At 45.8% G+C, this 18588-nt stretch overlaps 3 protein-coding genes across 3 annotated transcripts; 1 reads left to right on the forward strand and 2 right to left on the reverse strand.

Annotated features, from left to right (window-relative positions):
• Window positions 1-6401: 6401 nt before the first annotated feature.
• On the forward strand, window positions 6402-11636 carry LOC120901167 (keratin-associated protein 16-1-like). Its single transcript, XM_040308877.1, has 7 exons — window positions 6402-6653; window positions 6846-6942; window positions 9124-9810; window positions 10069-10179; window positions 10250-10682; window positions 10771-11000; window positions 11089-11636. The coding sequence occupies exons 2-6, from the start codon at window positions 6889-6891 to the stop codon at window positions 10947-10949; spliced, it is 1464 nt and encodes a 487-aa protein (XP_040164811.1). The 5' UTR covers window positions 6402-6653; window positions 6846-6888; the 3' UTR covers window positions 10950-11000; window positions 11089-11636.
• On the reverse strand, window positions 11623-17089 carry LOC120900981 (bromodomain-containing protein 4B). Its single transcript, XM_040308633.1, has 6 exons — window positions 16976-17089; window positions 15073-16542; window positions 14892-14977; window positions 13921-14028; window positions 12899-12978; window positions 11623-12800 (listed from the first exon to the last, which is right to left on the reverse strand). Exons 2-6 carry the CDS (start codon window positions 15115-15117, stop codon window positions 11785-11787), a joined length of 1335 nt encoding a protein of 444 aa, XP_040164567.1. The 5' UTR covers window positions 15118-16542; window positions 16976-17089; the 3' UTR covers window positions 11623-11784.
• On the reverse strand, window positions 16796-18179 carry LOC120900982. The gene is made up of 4 exons (XM_040308634.1): window positions 18066-18179; window positions 17886-18002; window positions 17498-17814; window positions 16796-17421 (listed from the first exon to the last, which is right to left on the reverse strand). The coding sequence occupies exons 1-3, from the start codon at window positions 18129-18131 to the stop codon at window positions 17509-17511; spliced, it is 489 nt and encodes a 162-aa protein (XP_040164568.1). The 5' UTR covers window positions 18132-18179; the 3' UTR covers window positions 16796-17421; window positions 17498-17508.
• Window positions 18180-18588: the final 409 nt, after the last annotated feature.

Below are 18588 nucleotides of genomic sequence, written 5' to 3' on the forward strand. Positions count from 1 at the left end.
TCACTTTATTGTATTTTCTGTATAAATTGCGAAAAATATGCATCGTACAAGTGAGTTCCCTACCCAAAACACAGCTCAAAGTGTAATTAAGCGTGCTCTCGACGGCGGAGAGATGAATTTTGCGCGGATCACATTTGCGTGGACCACTAGCATTCCACCGCGGTAGGTACTCCACACGAGCAGGCCGATCATTTCGACGACTCATAATCTAATATGTTCCACAATCATCATCAGCACCACCCTCCCCCACCATACACCAATTTCCGCAGAATCGCACACACACGACGCTCTGCCAACCAGGTAGGTGGCAATTTTGGGATTGCGGAGCTGCACGCGAACGCGTTACGCGTGGAACATGGGCGCACGGTTGCAGTTAAAGATTTTAAGTTGCACGTTACGCGCACTTGTGATACCATTTCTTCTCGCCATTTCCCCCTAGTAGCAGCAGTCCATTGGTGGTAGGCAGCATCGCCTGGGCCACTGGGTCACCGCGTGGTTCCGCGGACACCTCAATGTTGCATCATTTCCTTGTTGATGGACTCGATCAAAACGCCGCCATTCGGCCGCTGTCTGTTTTCGGCACCGCACCGGGACAGCCCAGGCTAAACTGCGACGAGTCGGTGGTGGGCCCCGACAGTTTGGACGATTTTAGAGTACAGCGCGGCCGTGCGAGAGTACCGCAATTAAACAAAAGTGATTGAGTAATGCTATTTGATGCACTCTCCGTCCGTCCAAACAGACTGCTGCTGATACCAAAAGGAGGAGGCCATGGGGGAGAGGTTAAGCTAAGCTCAACTCGCGTTGTTCAAAACAGTTCCAGGTCACCATCAGAGACGGAGGAAAACATTGCCCGCGGTGGCGCGCACGAAAATGTTAAATGTAAAAGGTGCGAGAGCGCTAGACCACCCCACAACAGGAGGAAGTAGTTCAATCGTTCAATCAAAGAAAAGAAAAACATACGCTCACAAAGCACAAACACGCAGACGGACGGATAGAGATAGTGCATAATGATGGGTGCAGGAAGTTTGTAACGTGTAAGCGAAAAAAACAAGCAAAACGAGCCGGACGCCGGTACAGGTGAAGATTAACGGCGAAAAAAGTAGAGGCAAAACACACAAAACACACCAAACATCGAACACATTAAATGCCAGAGGAATAGTATTGGTTGTGTACATGGGGTTGTTCAGTATTTTTTTAGTAATCGCTCATTAAGCTGCCTCTTTCAATTAACGAAGAAATCTGATTTAACCCAAAAGACGTCTGATCAGCTGCTGCTGTGGTTGTAATCCTTTCCTTGATGTAACACAGGATTAGTGTTTATATAAAGTAGATGTTTTAAGATGATCCTATCTCGTGCGTACATAAGCTATTAAGAATCATTTAAAGCTTAGCATTGTACAGCGGAGTTTTATCAGAAAAGCCGTTCATGTATTTACACACACTTAATCGAAAAAAACTTAATCACTTCAATTATCTTGCGTCGATTTACATCGATAAAGCATATTACATAAAAACGTGTAAAAACAAACAAATGTACCTTGCAGCAGTAGCGCATCGGGCCCTAACCGTGTAACAAAACACACCGATTAGCGGCTGCGAAACAAGCCACAAAACACACAAAACAAATTCCATTTCAATCAAATATCTAATCATCCATATTTTTATCCGATTTTTGTGTTTTTTTTTTGTTGCAGTACTTCCTCGCCGAGATTTGCTACCTTCGTTACCACGAAAGCGAACCACAGCGAAACAACGCCTGGTGATAACGTACGCTGGCAATAGGGGTAACACGTCGCGGTACGGAAGATGTTAGCATAACGCCGAAGCAGCAACTCTCCGTCCAGACAAAAACATAGCGTATGCTCGAATAACATGCTGCAACCTGGGTCGAGGGTGTGATGGCCGTTGAAAGGCATAAAGCGGAGAAGCAGCAGCAGGCAGCAACCTCACCACCAACACCACCACCAAGAAAACGGGACGCGAAGAGCGCGCAGCACCGATAAAACAAAGGCAACGTTTGTATCCACACATGGCGGTGGTGGCTCGAGAGAAGGAAAAGAAAAGAGCGACGGAAAAACAAAACGGCCACGAAACAGGAAGGCGATCATAATAACGGTGCAAAACAAATGAAGAGATATATAAGTACGAGTGGGTGCTTTCGCCTCCCCCTGCCCTGAGCCAACCTGTCCCATGTCCCAGCCAACGTGCAGCCTCTTTGACGCGACGCCTGCGAAGACAAAAGTCGACGGTCCTCCGTCACACTATCACATCATCACCTGTACACGGGGGAGGGGTGGAAGTATTTAACCCTTGCCCCCGCCACACGGAATGAGTCCCTTTTCAATCGTGAATTATTCCCCGTGGTTTGCTAATTAATTGACATAGTTCTTCTGGGCTGAATGCGGACGGTGGGATGTGTGCCGTTTCATACGCGGTGGCAACGTTTCGAGAGCTATTAAGATGCGCCAAGTGGAAAGTGGAAAAAGGTTGTTAGTTACCATATTTTCTTTGTGTTTCGCCGTGGCTCAGCGGCTCTCTGTGTTCGCTGTGTCGCTACAAACTCCCCCCATGAGCCGCGGCTTTTCCAGAGGTGTCCCGTTGGGAGGGTTTCTTACCCCGTGCCGGGATGCATAAAGGTGAAATATTTGCTAATGAGATGGAGCTTGTTGTGTATATGCATAAAAGTGTATTTAACGTAACACCGATATGAACGTGATGCTTGCTTTATGGGAGGGAGCGGACCGGGGATATCACACAGTGGGTGAGGAAAACCAACCAGATAGTTTGCTGGCCAAAGCCAAAGGGTGATTTATTTTTTAAATTAACTTTGAAAATTGGCGACTTTACTACAATATTTTCATCTTTCTATCGGCAAAACCTTTGTGTCGCTTAAATTACATCATTTGATAATTTATGACTCAATCAGCTTCATTTCATTTATCATAAAACTGGTAGTATTTTAATCAAATTAAAAGCTCTCCAAAAATCAATACTTTCACAACTTTAAATTGCATCCATTTATTTCACCCAAAAGCAACAAGACACACAAAAAAGATCCGACCGGAGATGGGAGAGCTTTAGGTGACCGGGGATGATGTCGGCACGTAAACTCAACACCGGTAGCCCGGTGATGTCATAATGGGGACAAGACAAAGGAGACAAAAATTAGCATCCAATCCCACCCAGCTCGTTCGCATTTGTTACCTTTTAATGGGACACACGACCCGGGCGGTATCCCTTTTTTTGTAGAAGGGTTGTTTGTTGTTTCCATCCCCCGTGATGTAAGCAAAACGGTGTCCGGCGTATGATTCAGGATTTTTCCGCTCTGCTCTGTGGCTCCTACAAACTACAGCACAGTGACAATTGAGGATGAATTTGTTTCCACTTTACGCAACTTTGTTGTGTCCCGCTCGTGTCTTACTTTGCCACCGCTGCCAAGGGCTGGAGGGTTCTTTGGGCACGCGAAGAAGGAGAGGAGAGTGCAAAGTGCAAACAATGCATAGTAGTACTTCATCGACCCACAAACCTTTCCCCCCTTCCATGGGGCAGGAGGGGAGAGGTTGGACAGCATAACTCAGGTCGGGTTTAAAATGGAAAAAGTGGGAAGCAATTGTAACGATCCCGCGCGCTGCTGCTTCTGCTGCTTGCATTCAAAACATGCAAATGTGGAAAAGTTAGGTTTGTAAATTAGTGTGATAAGGTAGGGCGAAGAAAACAGTTGGTAGCGGGAATTAGAGCAGAGCACACGGCCGCAGGGATGCAGCGAGTGACTCAGTAATGATGAAGTAATCGCTCTACAGACGATTCGGTGCGGTGAGGTGAGATGTTGCCCGTACGGTACTAAAGCAGACCTCCCAATTCCCGTGGTTAAGCCGTTTCCAAATGCATTATTTATTCAATCTGTTCTCTTTCACAACAACCGATAAGGGGAGAAGGAAATATGGAAGCAGTTAATGCTCGGGATGGAAAAATGGCTCTACAAATGTGTTAGGTGACAAGGCTTTTAATATATTTCATGTCTACTGCGGTGGCTATCCAGAAGCACCGGCAAAATGGGCAGTATCTGCGGCACTTTACACCGGAGATTACAACCGCCGGCGATCGCCGGTGTGGACTATTGTTTGTAAAACTATGGTACGATTATCATTTATGTTATTTGTGGTACTCTGTCAAAGCTAGTTACACAGCAAATGTATTAACATTGCCGACGAGCTTATCATGCCATTGTGTTTTGATGGTTTATTTGTTTTACTAAGACTAGCGAATGACTGCAATTCCTGTGTGTTATGTTAGTTGGGATGGCTAAATTTTAAGTAGGAATTAGGCAGATATTTTAATGTTCGTTAGGTAATGGTACTACACTATGTGCCGTGCTATTGATGTTGTGCTTCTTCGTCTGATAATACTGAAAATGTTTCTATAATCCATGAGCCCTTATGCAATAATTAATCATTTGTTTTATTTCAACTCACAGATTTAGGCTGATGCTGTTATCAGCTCGAAATAGATCCAGATTTGTAGGTGAGTTCGCAATCACAACCATTTTTACCATGAAACACATCAAATTTACCAAAATTAATTGCCTATAATGGTGGTATGGTTCCTATAGTCGTCGTGTAAACAGTGTATACTATCAATAAAACTTAGATTTGAGGCTGATTTCATATGAATAGCAAGGATTACTGCCATAAAATAATGACTAAACTGCATCACATCTGTCGTCAACCCACATTCGGAAGAGTGTGCTTGATTTGAAGTCAATTTTTCATTCAGCCAAATAAGCGAATGTTGGCCTTTTTTTGGCAAATTGCCTACAGAAAACTCATTTTTGTTGCTTATTTTAGTGAAAACATTACGACATGTCAAAAATATCCTCGAAAAAATCTAAAATGACTTGGTTTTATTGATTTTATAACTATTACCACTATACGAACATGTCTGTTTTGTGTACCTATAATGGCACTATGGTAAAAAAAAACATTTAAAAATGCATAAATATAGTCAAAAGGCAAATAACTTTAGTAAAACAATAACATTTCATAACAGTTATGTTGAAAAATTAGTAATTGCGTGGTTGTGTGGTCATTTAGAACGTTAACAGAAATATGAGTTTGGTTATGAAATCCTAAAGATTTTGGAAAAATGTGGACATAATTCACAAAATAATGGATTTTTTGGTCACTAAGTAATGGAATGGCCCCATTTATCTTTTAAATCCTTTTAAAAAACCCAAAGAATATTTCACACTAACATAAATAATTTAATTACTATTAATTTACCGTATGGACCGCATTTTAGTGCAAAACCACCACTATTGGTACTACCACTACTATAGGTACATTTACCCTATTATTAGAAACAATCATTTTTAGGTGCATGATGTTGGCAAACTGGTAAAAGTGCCACTGCCTAAATCTCCACAACGATAACTTCTGCCGAACTTAGACGATGTTGCGCTGTGGAGATGCACCAAAATGCAGTTATGCTCAAAATGCTTCCCTCAATTTCATCGCAAATACAAATTGCACTACTGCACACTAGAGGGCGCTATTCAAAACATCGCACAGCGGTGGATTCGGCTTTTCTTTGCCAGATGACGCACAAAATCGGTAAAAGAACCATTTGAACGATATCCGTTGGTAGCTCTTGCCTTTTGTAACCTGAAAATAGTATACTGAGGTAAGTTAGTGAGTAATAATCAGTGTTATTTTATTATGTATTAGTTATGCTTGATTTTTGGCAAGCGTAGAAAGCCATTTATTCCACGTAATCATTTCTCCTTTTCGATGAGCTGAGGCAACCGTTTGTTCAGCTAGGAAGATGGAAGGGGATTTGTACGATACACCTGTACACAAAAGTTCGATGTTCAATTTTCGAACTGTACATAGGTAACAAAAGTCCTAGTTTATTTTCCACTGATGATAACTTTAGTTGAAAGTGATACGGTCATCATACATAATTAAAAATGTAAACCCACGACGGCCCAGTACGCCGTTGCGATAAGTTGCGAGTCATCAAAAAACTGTTCTACTAAATTTGAAAAAAAAAAAACTGCCAGAAACTGAAGAAGTTTTTTTGCACCAAATGAATTTGATGATTCATGTTTTAGTTTTTACCTACGGGACGTTCGATCTTTTTTAATTAAAACACCAACTTTCGGTTGCTTCATTTTATTCACAAACAATATTTTAATTCAATTAAATCATATTTTATATAAACACGTCCATCCTTACCACTGTGCATAAAACACCCCATCCATCGTGCAAGGAAATTGAAACGCACAATCGTAGCAGCCGTGGGTACGTAGGTTCCACGCCAACATTCGCAGTGCACGTTGCGAATTTCTATAGCAACGGAAAATAACAGCCTGCAGCAGAAAAGTACCTTATGAGCGCGAGCTCGTCCAGAGGTTCATTATTCGTTTTGCCTTCGAACGGAAAGGTCTCCTAAAGGGAAGAAAATTTTATTAGAAAAAAAATCAGTGTCGAAATTTCAAAGTGTTTTAAAGCTAGAAACTATCTTTTGGAAGAAATTTTACAACTAGAAGAACCACTGAAGCATTACCACCTGCGCCGGACTTGTAAAAGCAAGAACATCAGAACGCTCTTGAAGCTCCAACTTTGAAGCAATCCAGCTGCTGCGCCACAACTGTTGTACGTATTATACGAGTGGATTTATTAGTGCCCAGTGCTCCCTCCGTTACGGATTGTGCAGCCTTGACCTAGTTCTATCATAGGAATTTGTGGTCTTTGCTGCCATTGATATCCTTCGCTTAAAGTGTAGTTGAGCCCAAGTTCTGATTCTTCATTTCCTCCCGCATTCTTTCATTCTTGCCCCGCGTGCAGTGATTTCTCGAAGAATCAATCCATACAAAAAAAAAAACCGAAAATGTGCGATCCGTGCTGTGGTCCCTGCGATCCCTGCTACTCCTGCTATCCTTGCGTAAGACATCACTGCTCTTCCTGCCACAAATGTGACCGCTGTACCCTGTCCTGTTGCACCAAGCACCGTTACCATTTCTGTTACCTTTGCCTGCGCCATCACTATTAAGGGTTCTTTTTTATTAGTTTTGGTTAATTCGCGTGTCCCTTTCGCTTCCATCCTTGGCACCGCCATCTTTCTTTTGCTTTTCATCGTGTCGTTGGGTGTAGGATCTTAGTAGGCTCTAGTTGATTTCGGTACCAACGCTCAGCCTCAACAAAAGGTGCGGACTGTTGCCCGCTTAGTTACATTACGTTTGTTACTACTCGCTCTCTTCCTGTCCCATGTCCTTACTCACTGCAAGGCCCAAAAAGGGGAGACCCGGTCGTAGACGCATCTGTCTACCGGATCCGTAGTTCTCCCTCAAACTTGATTGGCTTTGGGACATTAAAACTCTGCTCGCACAACGTGTACTAGGATAGAGTCGTTAGCAAATGGGTGTTTGCTACACGTGTGTGTGTGCTACAAATCGATACTATTTTGCGAGCCCCCAACATGGCGCGCGCTCTGTCGCGTTACAAGGCAACACACAACAGCGTGTTTGAAATAGTATTTGAATTTGGATCAATGCCGCCAAGCCTTCCAATGGGCGATAAACTTCCCCGCCTGTCCTGTTCTTTTCCTTTTGTTTGCGTGCATCCTCGTTATTTCGATGATGAGCAAAAACAATGGCAACCAACCGGAAGGCCAATCACATTCCGATGGTAGGAGAGGGGGTGGAGAGTTATAGAATTAGGGAGTGTATGTCAGGGAGAGAGGGAAGAAAGAGGAGTAAAAGTTCGTAAACCTTCGATAGCGCGGGGAGTAGTAGGCTCCTATAACGTTAGGACACACACAGGCTAGAAGGGGTTGTTGGGGACTTGGCCTCGAACCAGTAAAACTTTCCCATAGCAGCGCACAGTGTAGTAGGCCATGGATAGGAACTTCGTGTGACTTCGATGTTCACGAATGACGTATAAGTTCAAGAATGATTTCGAGCAAATGCAAAGATATTGGAGTGTTGTGCTAATAACCCTATCCGTTTGTTTGAAGGATGTTTCAGTTCGTTGTAAGTCTAGAAGAAGCAGCATAGCAAAGTAGGAGCAGAGATATCTTTGATTGAAATCGTTGTGTGTTTAGTGTATTATGTCTGGGAGTGTGTGGGATCCGCGCCCGTGTGTATAAAACAACTCACACAAGAGCACCTGTAATGTATAGATCAAACCCCCCAATATCAAAAATCCATTTAAAGTACATTCCATTTTACAGCCGGATATGTTTAGTGTTATGGTACAAGATTATATTGTTCAAATCCAAGATTTGTTGAAGCTCATAACTGTGATCCAAATCGTAGAGTCTGATCGTTCTGAGAAGCATGTTTCCACAGCAGTGTGAAAACAGTGCCATTCGCCGTACAGATCAATCATAGATGCCCTAGTGGACAGGACGAGAATAGTTTGATTTTCTCCACTCCAATGTGTGTTTAGGTTGTCTCTTAGTTGTGTTTAGAACTAAATCCCCTACACACTCAATTTAGGTACATCAAATAATAGGAACATTGCGCAAATAGGTATATAAAGGACATCAGTAAACAGGACACTCTTCACGGCGTAGTTGTAACACGCCACAGTGAAGAAACGTCGCAGTATCCTCTGACCCCCATTTTTAGATCACCACCCCTGACAGAGCGAGAGTTTGCGTGTCATAGGTTCGTTTTTCTTGCGTTTTTTTTTCACTGGCACACCTCCTTTTCTCTCCAAATACCAAACAGTCGACCCCCCGTTCCCCCTCCTATCTGTGTTGGTGGAAGCGTCCATTGATCGTGTGCGACGGTACCGACACGGTACACTACTCCTGGAATCTGCGTCGCAAGGAACCGAATATTCCGGATATTCGGTACGAGGAAATGTACGACCGGTGCGGGCGAAGAATCTTTTAAAAAGAGTGTCCCCAGCGCTACGCTAACAGAGAGGAGGAGTGGGGAATTGGATGGGGTATGCTATTTTGTTTCCTTTCCACTCATACTCATCTTGTACACAAACACACACACGCAACTGTGTCTTGCATTTGATTTTGTTGCATTACAATTTGCACCATTCTTTTGTTTTGTATCTTTCTGCACCGTCCTTCTTCCCATCCTGATTGCCCCCTCGGCATTTTTAGGGTCCCGTTGGACCGTGCGGACCTTGTGGACCTTGCGGACCGTGTGGACCGTGTGATCCTTGCGGACCGTGCGGCCCATGCGGTCCCTGCGGACCTTGTGATCCCTGTGGCCCGTGCGGACCTTGTGGACCGTGCGGTCCTTGTGGTCCCTGTGCACCCTGCGGTCCCTGTGGACCGTGCGATCCTTGCGAGCCGACCTGCCGCACGGCTCACGACCTTAACTGCATGCCCCAGTGTCCCACCATCTGTCCCCCGCAACGCTGCGGACCGCGGTTCATTACGGTGCAGCAGCCGCCCCGGCTAGTGGCGCAGAAGAAGGTGATCAACACGTCGCGCACCGTGATCGACCGGCACGTGGTGCCGCAGACGCGTGCCATCGTCGAGCCGAAGCTGATCTACCAGCCGCGCACTATCTGCGAGCCGTGCGTCATCTACAAGCGGCGCACGGTGCCGGAGCCCAAGATCATCTACTACAAGCGCATCGTGCCCGACCCGAAGGTGGTCTGCACGCCGCGCGTCATCGTGGAGCCGAAGGAGATCTGCACCACGCTGGTGTGTCAGCCGAAGCCGCAGGTGGTGCAGGTGCCACCGGCCCGCGACTACTGCTGCGTGCCGGCGGGAACAACGTTCTACAACAATGGGTGCTGTCCGCCGAGCGTGGGCCCGATCTGCGCTCCGAAACGGTGCTAGGAGCAGGGAAAGAACAGGGACAGCGCGCATCACTTCCGTTGATGGGTAAGTATACAAAGGTGTACGAATGGTGGTATGACCGCGTAACTATCGTGTTAGATTTTGACTTCCAATTCCATCGGAAGGAATTGTTTGAATATACGAACGTGAACGCCATTCCACCCTTGTGTCTTGCCTACTCATCGTGTCTCTCATGTCCCCTGCACAACCTTTCAGTCGTATATTAATCTTTCCTTCGTTTTTCCTCACACACAGTCACCTAAACCATGCAAGAGTCGCGAACTCCGAGGCGGAATTCTCATCTCCAACTGCGAGTGTCTTAAGCGCAACGGTCTCCAGCATGACTGCCCACGTTCGGAGTGTCAGGTAAAGTGGTTGAGTGAAGAATTTCATATCCTAAACCTCTAATTTGAACATCGTTCTACATTCCTTCCAGGCAAAACCATGCTGTCTGACGAAGCCGGAAGCATCCTGCTGTCCATCGCAGTGGGCCCGACGCTACCGGTTCGTGACGATGGGCAAGAAAAGCAATCCGGTGCGTCCATCGAAGAACTGCTGCCTGCCCTGCGGTGGTGGCGGATGCAATCCTTGCCCAATCGATCCGACCTGCTGTGCACCATGTGAACCGTGTGGACCATGTGGTCCTTGCGGACCATGTGAACCGTGTGGACCATGTGGTCCTTGTGGTCCTTGTGGACCTTGTGGTCCGTGTGACCCGTGTGGACCTTGTGGACCATGTGGTCCGTGTGACCCGTGTGGACCTTGCGGACCCTGCGGACCTTGTGACCCGTGCTGCGCACCTGCATGCGGACCAGTGTGTGATCCTAGCTATCCTCCAGTGTGTGATCCTTCCTGCAGCGTACCTTACTGTAAGTAACTACCATCCAGCAGCAACACAGCCCTCGTACAGCTGGTTTTGTTCGATTGATTGATCTTCACATCATCACAACACCTTAGATCCGCTGAAGCGCATCCGGTCGGCTGTACGGCAGCCTACGCCCCGGCCGAAGATGGCCAAAACCAATTGGTACTGTCCGCCCCGGTACACGATCTGGCGTCCACCGGCGCCTTGTCGTTACCGGGCACCGTGCAAAGCTCACTGCTACAATGTGGAGCGGTTTTGTTGTCCCTGTTAGGGGGCGATGCGTTTGAAAGGTGAAATAAACTCCACTTGTTTATCTAAATTGGTGAGATCAATCGAACAATACCTTACTTTTGTTATTTTTTACCACCTAAAATGTTGAATTAAAGATTTTCTCTTATCTCTCCACACAGGCGACCCTTGCAGTGATGGCTGCATACCCTGTGGACCGTGCTAGGATGTTAAGAACTGTGAGGAGCGGTTCTCACAACCGTATGCATACACATCCGTGTCTAACACAACTCGCCCCCCATCAATTCCTGGTTATGTAGTAGTGTGCCAACCAACTCCAGGACCTAGTCTCTCTTTTTACGCCATCGTTATTAGGAAAAGGAACACGCCCACGGCTGCAAGAACGAATATCGTCGACCTTTCTACTCCGTTCGAAGAGAAATTACTCGTGTTGTTTCTATTCTTCCCTGTCCTTAAATATCTCTGTTGAGTTTGAAGAAAATTTTATCACACGTTACATAGAGAGGCAGCCTCGCACACCATCGTTAGCAAAGCATCGTGCATATGCTTCCCGTAGAAAGAGAGAGCAGAACGCATCGATAGGCACCCATTATCACCATACTCCTCCAAACGCACGAGAAAATCGTCTAGCAGCACACTGTTGAAAGTAGCGCCGAACATATGTTCAGTGGAATAAAAAGCGTAAAAACGATTCGGAAATCAAACTAAACACTCTCTCCGCTTGTTGGCCTTTATTTCTCTACCCTTCGAAAGTAGAATGTAGAATATAGAGAGAGGGAAGTGGCTCTGTTTGGAAGAGTTTTCTACGGCTAAAGAGAACTTATCTATTTAAATAGGGAGCGCTTCCGTTCGCCTCGTCACACCATCGTGTTTAGCCCGACGATCGGTTGACTTTTGCTGCGCGCCCGATCGTCCCACTTTTTGGCCGCATTAGCGACAAACCCGGGCCGAATGGGAGACGACGAATCGAACTCATCGCGCCCCGAGTCGTCCAGTTTCCTCGTGCTGGTGCTGCGCTGCGAACATCTACATTCGGCACTGTGCTGCGATCCGGTTGGCGAGCTGTGATTCGAACCAAAGTGTGTTCGGATGATGTTGAGCGGTTTCGCAGGCGGTGGCGGTCTCGTGCGATAGTGGTTGTTCGCTGGCATTGGTGCACTGCTCATCTGCATCGCTTCCTGGTCAAACTTGTCGGCCGGGACGTAGGTGCTCCGGCGGGACGGTTGAATGTCCTCCACGAACGAATCATTGTCATGGTACGCACCAGTCGCGTGATGGCGCGCCGGATGCCCGTTCGAATGGTTCGTTGGCGGCCGGTTCGTCGCGTAGCTCGCCGGTCCTGCATCGCGATAGTTCCGTCGATCGCGAAAATCGTTCCGCGGAAGGTACTGTATTTCTTTCCCCGCAATTCGACGGCTTTCTTCGGGCGCACGGACGTGAGCAAACACGGGCACCTGAGCCGACGGGTACACCTTCCGCTCGACGATGGATTCGGCGCTTCGGTTGAGTGGTGAATCCTCCCGATACTCATGCGGCGCTTGATGATCGTGATGGTGATGATTATGCTGCTGGGATGGTGGATGCTGATGCTGATGGTGACCGTTGAGTTGCTCCGGCTTGGACACAACAAACACCGTCGGCTCCGTCGTATCGGTGGAGACATCTTTCTTCAGCGTTGCTGCCCGGGCGTCGGGTGTATCGTGCGCGGTCGACGACACCTCCGTCTGCGTCATGTGCGCCGTCATCCGGGCGAGTGGATCGGCCAGATCGATAACGAACAGGATCGCCACGAAGAAGGACAGACAGCCGAGTATGATCGCATTGTCGTGCAGATCCGGATGGACTTGATCGATCGAGGCAAACACCAGCCCACCTGTGTGAGTATTAGAGAGAGAGAGAGGAAAAGGCAGTACACATTTTTAAAACAAAAATCCATTGTTTCTCCTTTTAGCCCGAAGCAATAACACTTACCGGCAGCGAAAAACAATAGCGTCCCGAGCGAAAGGACGATCTTCTCAAACAAGGTCGGACGTGATTTGGCATCGACGCATCTGAAATGATATGAAATGGTCCGTTCAAGCATATGGCCACATACAACTGGAGAAGCTGATCAGCTTCGAGACACTGAGTGCGTTTGTGTCGCTTTTTTAACGGAGCGTACGTGAAGTTGAAGCTGAATGATATCACATTCGTCGCACCATACCATACACAGAGCAGTGCCATTGTTCGGAGCAGCGGGCAGGAACATGTGAATTATGCTAAAATTACCCCCAGTGCCTCTAGTGCCGTCCCCCACCCTACCACCTCATTGCGCAAGACACAGTGCACTTGTCAATGGTTCGACTCTGACCTAGCCGCTGGGGTTTAGGGTCGGGAGGCTGAGGAGTTAAAAGTTTGTCACCACAACGGGGGAGAGAAGGGAGTCGCACTCAGCACCGCACCATGGTAATGAAAAGTCAACCAAGCAGGCTCTGAATAATGGGCATGTGATGACGAATATGCGAAAAAATAACCCCCGCTCGACCCAATATCCCCACTCGAACGCCACGCATGCGCAAAAGATGAAGGTCACAGCGAAGGCGCTTAGAACTATCGGAAGAAAAACAAAGCCGTTCCGTTGTTGGATGTGGAAGGAGTGGAAAAAAGTGAGGGGGAGGGTTATATGTTTTCCGCGCCCCAAACCAACGCTGTGTACTGCTGTGAGAATCTCTGGCCAGATCGGCCAGCCTCGCGTAGGATTTCCCACATGGGACCATGCACACATGAGTTCAGCAACCCACACGAACACACGCCAATTGTCTTCCGCCATAAGTCTGGGGACAATATGGACAAACAGCACTGTGCCACGACTAAAAACAACAAACCATGGCAACCGAAACGGCAGAGAAACAACCACGGCCAGGTAAGGTCTTTTTAAACACTTCCAATGGGACCCCCGCTATTGACTCGCTCGCCTCGTTCGGTTTTTGGGCTCTCCCGTAGCGCTCGCTGACCTTGTAATTAACATTAGTGCGATGACTATCGTGTATCCGCCGTAGACGATGTTGGTAAATGCATTTCCACCGCTGCTCCAGGTGATGTTGTGTATCAGGCTCCATTCGCTGGAAAATGGCCGAGCGTGCCGGGAAAAGAAGAGAGTGAAACGCTTTTTTATTGAATTAAATCGATGGAAGTCGTGCGAAAATTCGGGTGCCAGGTGTTTTAGTATCTTTATTAGGTTTGATATTAGTAAGAATACTCTTTGCAAAGCCAAATCAAATGTAATGAAGGTCTAAACCTGTATTAACTGGTTTATTGTATCATAATATCTAATCTTCATTATCATGTTTATTAGTTCTTCTTAAAATTTTTTTTTTATTATACAGAAAGAAAGGCAAAAATGATTTCAGGATAATTGATTTCAAGAACTAGCGTTTTGAGTACTTTTTAAAGCATTTATTTGAGTTAATGTTTTTGATTGTGTTAAGAGTTTAGTATTTATTTATGTATTTTGTTATACATCTTTACATAGTTAAAAATTACAACACAAAGATTAGTGCCTAGTTAGCCCAAATATTGGTTTAAAATGCTTCACTACCCATTTTTTCAACTTCCAATTAAAGTTTCACTGTTAATGTTTCTCTACAAACACTATTATTCCTTCACACTTCATTTTTGTTCCGGGATTATGTTACTAAACTCACTCCAAACTCCACCAGTCCTTGAGTAAAGCATCATTAACGACCCTTCACTGGCTCTACATTATTGCCAATACTGTAGTTATTAGCTACTGTAGCTCTCGGTTAGCTTGTCTTCCACCCTCTCCCCGTTTGCCTTCCCAACACGCTTCATTTTGTGCTCCAATACTTTAATTGTTATGCAAATTGCTCCTAACTGCACGAAAAACGTTGTCACCAACACCGTACACCTTCCAATCCCTGCGGAAGTGCAGCGAGCAACCCCTTCCAGGCAGAAGTATTCTTACCGCGATAGCTTCTGGTTTCGCACAAACACACGCCGTGACTCATGGTCGGTGATAATCTTCGTAATAACGCACGCCACACAACCGAGCTGGAGAGGAAAGGGTGGAAAAATGGGTAAGAGAGAGAGAGAGAAAAGATTGTGGAAATTACAATAGAAACACACAAACACATCACAGAACTTACTAATTCTAGAAACTTTATCACTATTCTTGCCGCTGGCTTCACCATGCTTCTTCTTTTTTTATGTTGCTTTCAACTTATACACCAAATTGCTAGAAATCTATTTGCCTGTTGTTAATTCTTCACGTAGCACCACCCACACACACACACACAATTTGCGTCGTTCGTTTTGGCCAGTCTCTCTGCGCACGCTGGCTCATCCCAATTCATCACACGCCCAGGTACAACACTTTTCACTTAACAACATTTTTCGCTCTCCACAACACAACACAATCGGGAACTAGTGTACTACTACTAGCTTTCACCCTTAGCAACGCGATTAATCAAATTGCTTGCCCGCCTACTGTGTGTGTGCCAATTGATTAAAAACGATGTCTTGCTGCTGCTGCTACTGCTCGCACTCGAACACCATGCTGTGTTGTTCGCCGTCTCACGCACCGTTCAAATCTTTCCAACCAGCTCGTTTCGCAAGAGTTGATTTGATTGGGCCCGTGTGAGGGCCTTATTTTTTTATTGATAAAACTGGTAAATAACTGATTACTTGACGAAACCAAATCCTTCAACAAATTTTCTTTATCTGATTGCATTCACTCGACGCACACGACTTCACGGAGACGAGATCCCCAGCACAGGCCACCGACTTACTACCGCTCCGTTCGAATGGCTACCGTCGAATGGCTTTTCCGAAACGAGCGGGTGATGCTTTTTCCCACCCAACCGTACCCCCACCACCACCACCGCACACGCACACAAATTGCATTCATCGCTGCACGTATGGGTGTCTGTGTATGCGTTTTAATGTTTTTGATAGGGCAACCGCTTCTTAGCTTAGTCAGATTGTTTCAGTCATTCCTCAAACCCCGGGAGACACATACTAACAACCCAAAACATTACCTATATGTGTGAGTGTTTGTGCATTTTTGCGCGCACAACGTCCAAAGACAATGCTCTTCTAAGACGCGTACATGCACCGCTCACCATTCCCCCCTTTTCCTTCGCTTTTAAAAGGGTTTTTTGTGAGTGCACCTCCATTAAAATAGTTCCTCTAAACATGCCCGGCCCCGCCGACCAAAGAGGGCGTTGGTTGGATTCGCATTCAGCCGTAACGGGTGCAGCACATACAGGGGCCTCCCCCCTCCCCCGCCTAATGCCTGCGCTACATGAATGAATGATGCGTCGGAATGCACAACCAATACCGTTGTCCCGAAAACCAAAAAAAAAAACACTCCGAGCCGCATTTATTATGTTTGCACGACGCCGCTTGATGTGCCATCCCACTTTGGATGAATTTTATGGTCGACTTTCGGGCTTTTCCTTTCCGTTTTGCGGTGGTACACGGCCAGTACACACACACACAACAATAAAGCCCGGCTCTTATCAGTGGTTATGCGAGAGTTTATTGCAGGTCTTCTTTCGTGCGCATAGGCAACATAGATAGGGCGCAGCGAGGCCGGCGCATGTTCCACATATGCTCTGCAAACGATAGGGAAAAACGGTGAGAAAATGCATTCGAAGGTGTCGAAGCGGTAAACGTTCATTTTCAAAGAATGAGTACTTTTTGGTAAGTTACGTCTAATTACAGGAGAATTGTTCAGAATAAGTGTAAAATAATGCAATTTACAAACACAAATCCATAGAAAAATTACTCTCCAACATGCAACGTACGATTTCTATTAAAATAATGGAAATTGTCATTAAAATAATGTTTGCGGTTTTCACCTACATCTGTGCTTGGGGCGGTGGTAGTCCAACGCGTAACTTTTATCACCATTTGTCCCTCGACCTCCATAAAACATATGACACCTGAGTCACCTGTGCCCCATTGTACCGACAGTACACTGCACCCCTTGCTAAAGCACCATGAATCGAGCGTTTTGTTAGATTCCAATTATTCTCACCTACCTACCTGGCAAATAGAGTAGTTAATTGCTCCCCTCCCCAGAGTGGTTTCACTTTTTCCTCCGTCACTTCAGTGCTGTTTAGCACCCGCAATAGCCACCACCACCACCTACACGGTATGGCAATATTTATCTTGTAGCCAAAATGTGGGACTTTCCCGGGTGGGAATACGAGTGCGTTATGCAAATTTTTCAAGACACAGCAAACATCATGCGGTTTAGGTCTTGTTACTGATCTTGTTCCGGAAAGGGTCGCCGACAAAGCGATGGTTTCATTGAAGGTGACATTTCGTTGGTGGTCAGCTGTTCCCATGGCATAAAACGGTGTCATGCATACTTCAAGTTGTGATAGCAAATACAATAGAACAACCACAACCAAGTTTGTTTCTGACCTTCTTCTGTTCTTGGCAAAATCTTGTTAGATTGAACTCATTAAGGTCCACCAGCAAGCAGCCTGTGTTAAGTACATATGAATATGATTGATTAATAAACCACAAACTGCTTCATGATTCACGACACTCCTCTCTTACCCCTCTTTTCTCTAGGACGCCGCTTTGTTCAATTCCTCCTGCTTTGGAGCTGACTTTTCCTCCATCTCGCAGTACAGACAGCTGAGCGTCACCGGAATTGCGGCATCGTACAGCAAGTCCTCCTCCGCCTGCTGCTTCTGCCATGGCAACCGGAACCGCTTGGCGCGGTGGGGCAGTGCGCTCGGCTGCACACGGTAGGCACACCCAATCGCCCGCCCGATGTCGTAAAACGAATAGTTGTGGTACGAGAAGTATTCCGGATTTTTGTAGCTAAAGTTCTTCGCTGCATCGCCCGTCATCGGTATGGGACCAAGTTGCTGGGAAGAGAAAAAGAATGAATTAGTTTTTTTTGTTATTAATTCTTTCTGTCGATGTCACTGTTTCTTACATTATCGTACTCCGTCTCGCGGAAGACTTTCGGCGACATTCCGGGCAGCAGTTCGTACTCTGCCGGTTTGCTCACTTTGGGCATGTTCCGTCTCGGTGCATCCAAAGGGTATGTGTCCTAAATAATGAGATTTTTGTGGGTGCAATGTGAGTGTTGTGTGGTGAACACACGACCTCTTACCTCAGGTTTACAGTGAAATTTTCGTACAAAACGCAAAGAGCGTGTAATTTTCAATAGTGACGCCATGACGGTTGTGACTCAAAATGTGCCTACTTCGATCAAACATGGAAGAATTGACTGTGAATGAAAGGATCATTTTCGAAAATGGTTGAAAAATAATGACAAAATAAATTCAACGAACTTATACATTTATCATCTTATTTTTAAAACGTTTTGTATAATTTTGGTAAAGTTATTTTAATTTTTGAATGTTTTTCAACGTTGTTTTTAAAACATGCGACATCTAGTGGAGGCTAGTGAAGTTCAAAATTCAAGTTCATTGCTCCGACCACAAGATGGAGCTAGTAGTGAACGAATTGCGTGTTTGCAGGGTTCGTAAACTTAGAGAAGCAGATAGATGGACAGATATGACCACTACCGCAAAATGTCATGAGAATCACGTGATAATCACAACCGAAAATAATAAACATATCCGTGATAGCTTGATGTTCATTGCTACTTCTATTTGGCGTAACGTCCTACG

This window comes from Anopheles arabiensis, chromosome 3, assembly GCF_016920715.1.
Source record: "Anopheles arabiensis isolate DONGOLA chromosome 3, AaraD3, whole genome shotgun sequence".
NCBI lineage: Eukaryota > Metazoa > Arthropoda > Insecta > Diptera > Culicidae > Anopheles > Anopheles arabiensis.

Coding starts and splice junctions, on each gene's coding strand:
- LOC120901167 (XM_040308877.1), top strand. CDS start 6,889: ATGTGCGATCCGTGCTGTGGTCCCTGCGATCCCTGCTACTCCTGCTAT. Junction 6,943..9,123: donor GCTACTCCTGCTATCCTTGC/GTAAGACATCAC, acceptor CGGCATTTTTAG/GGTCCCGTTGGACCGTGCGG. Junction 10,180..10,249: donor GCCCACGTTCGGAGTGTCAG/GTAAAGTGGTTG, acceptor CATTCCTTCCAG/GCAAAACCATGCTGTCTGAC.
- LOC120900981 (XM_040308633.1), bottom strand. CDS start 15,117: ATGGTGAAGCCAGCGGCAAGAATAGTGATAAAGTTTCTAGAATTA. Junction 14,978..15,072: donor TGATAAAGTTTCTAGAATTA/GTAAGTTCTGTG, acceptor TTTCCTCTCCAG/CTCGGTTGTGTGGCGTGCGT. Junction 12,979..13,920: donor GCACTAATGTTAATTACAAG/GTCAGCGAGCGC, acceptor ATATCATTTCAG/ATGCGTCGATGCCAAATCAC.
- LOC120900982 (XM_040308634.1), bottom strand. CDS start 18,131: ATGGCGTCACTATTGAAAATTACACGCTCTTTGCGTTTTGTACGAAAA. Junction 18,003..18,065: donor AATTTCACTGTAAACCTGAG/GTAAGAGGTCGT, acceptor CTCATTATTTAG/GACACATACCCTTTGGATGC. Junction 17,815..17,885: donor GCGAGACGGAGTACGATAAT/GTAAGAAACAGT, acceptor TTCTCTTCCCAG/CAACTTGGTCCCATACCGAT.